The sequence below is a fragment of the Carassius gibelio genome, chromosome A8, assembly GCF_023724105.1.
Source record: "Carassius gibelio isolate Cgi1373 ecotype wild population from Czech Republic chromosome A8, carGib1.2-hapl.c, whole genome shotgun sequence".
NCBI lineage: Eukaryota > Metazoa > Chordata > Actinopteri > Cypriniformes > Cyprinidae > Carassius > Carassius gibelio.
In genome coordinates, this window is record NC_068378.1 from 13552287 (window position 1) to 13558286 (window position 6000).

Sequence of the window (6000 nt, forward strand, 5' to 3'; positions counted from 1 at the left end):
ACCCAGTAATTAATGGTAGAATCTCATTTTGGGGTTGAACGAAATAAACTAAAATAAACTGGATAACAGGGTTGAATGGTTCAGCTTAGTTAATATTTATAAAAATTGAGAAGATGGAAAGAGATTGAGAGATGTTGAAAAGGTCCAATTAAGTGAATAAAAAAAAGATGGATTTAATAACTGTTTTGATTACCATTTATTATTAGAAGCTAATGTATTAGTAGAACGTGTCATTTGTGATGCTCATAATGTGTTTTTTTTTCTTCCTCTATAGCTGGCTCTTGAGGACCCTGTGCACTGCGTCTCTCTTCAGCAGTTTGTCTATGAGAAGCTGAAGGCTCAGCAGGTGTTGATGGGGGACCAGGGCTTTCAGGCTCTCATGGAGACGGTGGACACTGAGATCGTGCGACAGCTGCAAGAGTTCATCCACGGCATGTGAGGAAGAGGCGACAGCAGACTGTTAAAGACTGTTAATGCATTTTAATGATAACCCAGAGAAAAGAGCTTCCATATTTTTTGAACACACACTTTCGTTTGCTTCCTCAAACACACCTTTCAAAGTTTGAGACTGGGCAGAGGGGAAAAAAACTTAGACTGAAAAAAAGAGACGTAAGAAGGAAAGTTGTGCTGCCAAGTTTTTGTAATGGGAAAAGTTTTGAAAGCACCAATTGAAGGGCCCAAGCAGTGTTTACACTGAGTCTTCATTTAAAAAGTTGTAATTTTTGTATTTATGTAAAATACACTGCATGACAACAATACATTTTTTTCCTCTGGTGGCTTTACCAATCACGTTTTCTCCAAGTTCAGTATATCAGGAACTACTAAAAAGTCATTAACATTTTTGATTGAAAGTATTTTCATATCAGATGCGCATAATGAAAAATGGATGGATGTAAATGTTTACCTTCCCATAACTTTTGCTGCTAATGCTCCAACACTGTACCTCTCACATGAGGTTCACAGGAGATCATAAGAACCAAATACATCAATTTAATGAAACAAATGTCTATTTTAATCACAAGTACATCGCAAATGTATGAGTGAATATTCTTACTAACGTAGCAAGCTTTTTTCTTTTTTTTTATGTACACGCTATTATTAGTGCGTATACCTTTATAGAAATATTTTTAGTTGAAAATGGGATGTTAAAAAGCACAGTCATACAGTAGAACGAATGTCACTGTGAAATTAATTTTGAGTCTGAATAAAAGCCTTATGCTTTAAGCCTTATTTATCCACCATTAACACACCTGATGTTGAATCTTACATCTGTAATAACATGCATATGTTACATTACAGCACATTACGCTCAGTAGTTTTATTTTCAAGTATGATCCCTATTTTTTCATTGATGCAGCTTCAATAAAGTTCAGTATAGTCTGAAAATCACTGCTCGCTTTGTTAGCTTGCTTGTATAAACCTAATGGCGGACGTTTTCATTGTGTTTTTTACCATGACCTAAGGAACAGAAATCAAGAGGCGGTCAAAGCTGAGCTTTGGAGTGTAGTATTAAAAATAGATGAAATAATTAAATAAAACACAAAAGCAAAACAAAGAGCATTTAATCCACTTGGGTGAATAGTTTTGGCCTGGCAGCTTCCAATGATCTTGCTTTCTTCACTCTATAAAGCCCACTCTCTCTTGCTGATGTAATAACCAGAAACAGTCCCTGGTGGCAAGATGTGTGAATCACGTCCAATTACATGTGGTATTTCTGGAATTATGGTTATTATTTACGTCTCTCAATTCACGCCTCCATAGTGATCAAGTTCTTGGCTAATACTTGACTTTAAAGTGGAAGTCTTAAGTGGTGTTCATTTTAAGGCTAGCTAACCTTAAGGTGATCTGTTTAGAAACTGGCTTTCCGAGCAAAAAAGGGTCCTGAGATTGATTCAGGCAAACCCATTGCTGGTTCACTTCTGTTGTTTAATAGGTCTGCCATCAAAGTCTTAAACTATTAGTCTCAACTTCACACACCCACGGGCCACCCGCAGTCAGTTCACTGACCGCCAGATTGCACTGAAATATAGCAGAAACTGAAAAAAATGTTTAGCAAATAGAGCGGCACGTTTCTTTCTCTTTTTTTTCTTCCTTTTTTTTTCTTTTTATGGTGATGTCTGTTCATTCATGGATTGGGACGGATACACCATTATTTGAATCAGAAATACACAACAACAACAATATATCTTAATATTTCCACAAACATATTTTTATGAAAGATATTGCATCTGCAATTTTACTGACAGTATGAAATGTTTAAGGCCAGTAAAACATTACATTTAGACCTTGACATTTGATTCAGATTAATAAGAAGGCCTGGTTGGGAGTGTATCCATTCTTGATGACTGGCAAAAAGCAATATTGTTGACTGGTATCTCATAAAACCAAGCTGGCAGCTGAACCTTTTTGTTTAATAAAGCAGAAAACCGAGCTGATATCATACATTCATTCAGAGACATGCAGAAATTTTCAGATTGCTTTGGCTCTTACAGCAGCTGAAACTAATAATATAGCTGAACTTCATTTCAAATTCTAATGGGGCCAAAAGATGGCTTAAAATGATTTAAAGCAAGACAAAATAATTGCATCCCATTTATTTTATGTATTCTTTGTGTGTTTGTGTGATTAAAACCTGGAAAAAATTAACAGACCTGAGAAGTAAAGTATGTATTAATATGAATATACATTTACTCCTTTCCAACAGTGTCTATGATTTTGAAATCCATCTTTTCACACTGAGCACAACTGAGGGATATATATATATATATATACAGTATTGTTCAAAATAATAGCAGTACAATGTGACTAACCAGAATAATCAAGGTTTTTCGTATATTTTTTTATTGCTACGTGGCAAACAAGTTACCAGTAGGTTCAGTAGATTGTCAGAAAACAAATGAGACCCAGCATTCATGATATGCACGCTCTTAAGGCTGTGCAATTGGGCAATTAGTTGAATTAGTTGAAAGGGGTGTGTTCAAAAAAATAGCAGTGTGGCATTCAATCACTGAGGTCATAAATTTTGTGAAGAAACAGGTGTGAATCAGGTGGCCCCTATTTAAGGATGAAGCCAACACTTGTTGAACATGCATTTGAAAGCTGAGGAAAATGGGTCGTTCAAGACATTGTTCAGAAGAACAGCGTACTTTGATTAAAAAGTTGATTAGAGAGGGGAAAACCTATAAAGAGGTGCAAAAAATGATAGGCTGTTCAGCTAAAATGATCTCCAATGCCTTAAAATGGAGAGCAAAACCAGAGAGACGTGGAAGAAAACGGAAGACAACCATCAAAATGGATAGAAGAATAACCAGAATGGCAAAGGCTCAGCCAATGATCACCTCCAGGATGATCAAAGACAGTCTGGAGTTACCTGTAAGTACTGTGACAGTTAGAAGACGTCTGTGTGAAGCTAATCTATTTTCAAGAATCCCCCGCAAAGTCCCTCTGTTAAAAAAAAGGCATGTGCAGAAGAGGTTACAATTTGCCAAAGAACACATTAACTGGCCTAAAGAGAAATGGAGGAACATTTTGTGGACTGATGAGAGTAAAATTGTTCTTTTTGGGTCCAAGGGCCACAGGCAGTTTGTGAGATGACCCCCAAACTCTGAATTCAAGCCACAGTACACAGTGAAGACAGTGAAGCATGGAGGTGCAAGCATCATGATATGGGCATGTTTCTCCTACTATGGTGTTGGGCCTATTTATCGCATACCAGGGATCATGGATCAGTTTGCATATGTTAAAATACTTGAAGAGGTCATGTTGCCCTATGCTGAAGAGGACATGCCCTTGAAATGGTTGTTTCAACAAGACAATGACCCAAAACACACTAGTAAACAGGCAAAGTCTTGGTTCCAAACCAACAAAATTAATGTTATGGAGTGGCCAGCCCAATCTCCAGACCTTAATCCAATTGAGAACTTGTGGGGTGATATCAAAAATGCTGTTTCTGAAGCAAAACCAAGAAATGTGAATGAATTGTGGAATGTTGTTAAAGAATCATGGAGTGGAATAACAGCTGAGAGGTGCCACAAGTTGGTTGACTCCATGCCACACAGATGTCAAGCAGTTTTAAAAAACTGTGGTCATACAACTAAATATTAGTTTAGTGATTCACAGGATTGCTAAATCCCAGAAAAAAAAAATGTTTGTACAAAATAGTTTTGAGTTTGTACAGTCAAAGGTAGACACTGCTATTTTTTTGAACACACCCCTTTCAACTAATTGCCCAATTGCACAGCCTTAAGAGCGTGCATATCATGAATGCTGGGTCTTGTTTGTTTTCTGACAATCTACTGAACCTACTGGTAACTTGTTTGCCACGTAGCAATAAAAAATATACTAAAAACCTTGATTATTCTGGTTAGTCACATTGTACTGCTATTATTTTGAACAATACTGTATATATATATATATATATATATATATATATGTATATGTATATATATATATATATATATATATATATATATATGTATATATATATATATATATATATATATATGTATGTATATATATATATATATATATGTGTATATATATATATATATATATATATATATAAACAAACACACATACACAGTAGTTAACATTTCAAGTGGATCAAAAAAGTTAATCAAAGTTGTCCTAAGACAAGAAAAATAATTTGGTAAGGTTTTGATCCACTTCAAATGTTGACTAGTGTGTAATGTATATAAAATAAGTCATTACAATTTCTGTGATATACATTTGTCAAGCTCTAAAATATTTATAGTAATATAACTGGTTGAATTCACGAAGAAAGTACAATATGTAAGATACAAATAAAGTACTGGAAATAAAAAAAATCAGTTCTTGAAACTTCTGGAATCATGGAATTAAATTCAATACAGCATAAGGACCAAAAATATTTTCAGATTTCATTTCATTCATGCATACAGGTGCCTATCAATAAATTAGAATGTTGTGGAAAAGTTCATTTATTTCAGTAATTCAACTCAACTTGTGAAAATTGTATATTAAATAAATTCGATGCACACAGACTGAAGTAGTTTTAGTCTTTGGTTCTTTTAAATGTGATGATTTTGGCTCACATTTAACAAAAACTCAACAATTCATAATCTCAACAAATTATAATATGGTGACATGCCAGTCAAGCTAATCAACTCAAAACGCCTGCAAATGTTTCCTGAGCTTTCAAAATGGTTTCTCAGTTTGGTTCACTATTCTACACAATCATGGGGAAGACTGCTGATCTGACAGTTATCCAGAAGACAATCATTAACACCCTTCACGAGGAGGGTAAGCCACAAACATTCATTGCCAAAGAAGCGGTCTGTTTATAGAGTGCTGTATCCAAGCATGTTAACAGAAAATTGAGAGAAAGGAAACGGTGTAGAAGAAAAAGATGCACAACCAAGAGAACCACAGCCTTATGAGGTTTGTGAAGCAAAATCAATTCAAGAATTTGAGTGAACTTCACAAGGAATGGACTGAGGCTGGGGTCAAGGAATCAAAAGCCACCACACACAGACGTGTCAAGGAATTTGCTGAACCATAGACCACGTCAGAGGCATCTTAACTGGACTAAGGAGAAGAAGAACTGGACTGTTGCCCAGTGGTCCAAAGTCCTTTTTTCAGATGATAGCAGGTTTTGTATTTCATTTGGAAACCAAGGTCCTAGAGTCTGGAGGAAGGGTGGAGAAGCTCATAGCCAAGTTGCTTGAAGTCCAGTGTTAAGTTTCCACAGTCTGTGATGATTTGGGGACGATAAGAAACAAGAGACCAAAAAATGCAGATGAGCTGAAGGCCACTGTCAAAGAAACCTGGGCTTCCATACCACCTCAGCACCGATCACCTCCATGCCACGCTGTATTGAGGCAGTAATTAAAGCAAGTATTGAATAAATTTACAGTAAATTAACATACTTTCCAGAAGGCCAACAACTCACTATTTATTTTTTTTATTTTTTTTATAATGGTCTTATGGAGTCTAATTGGTTGAGATAGTGAATTGGTAGGT

General features: G+C 35.6%; 1 protein-coding gene across 1 annotated transcript in view; it reads left to right on the forward strand.

The window, feature by feature from the left end:
• LOC128018500 (importin-11) overlaps window positions 1-1389 on the forward strand; it is a 130950-nt gene extending 129561 nt beyond the window's left edge. The window contains exon 30 of the mRNA XM_052604051.1: window positions 275-1389. Within this exon, the coding sequence (XP_052460011.1) occupies window positions 275-439 (165 nt within the window). The 3' untranslated portion in view covers window positions 440-1389. The remainder of the gene's footprint in view (window positions 1-274) is intronic.
• Window positions 1390-6000: the final 4611 nt, after the last annotated feature.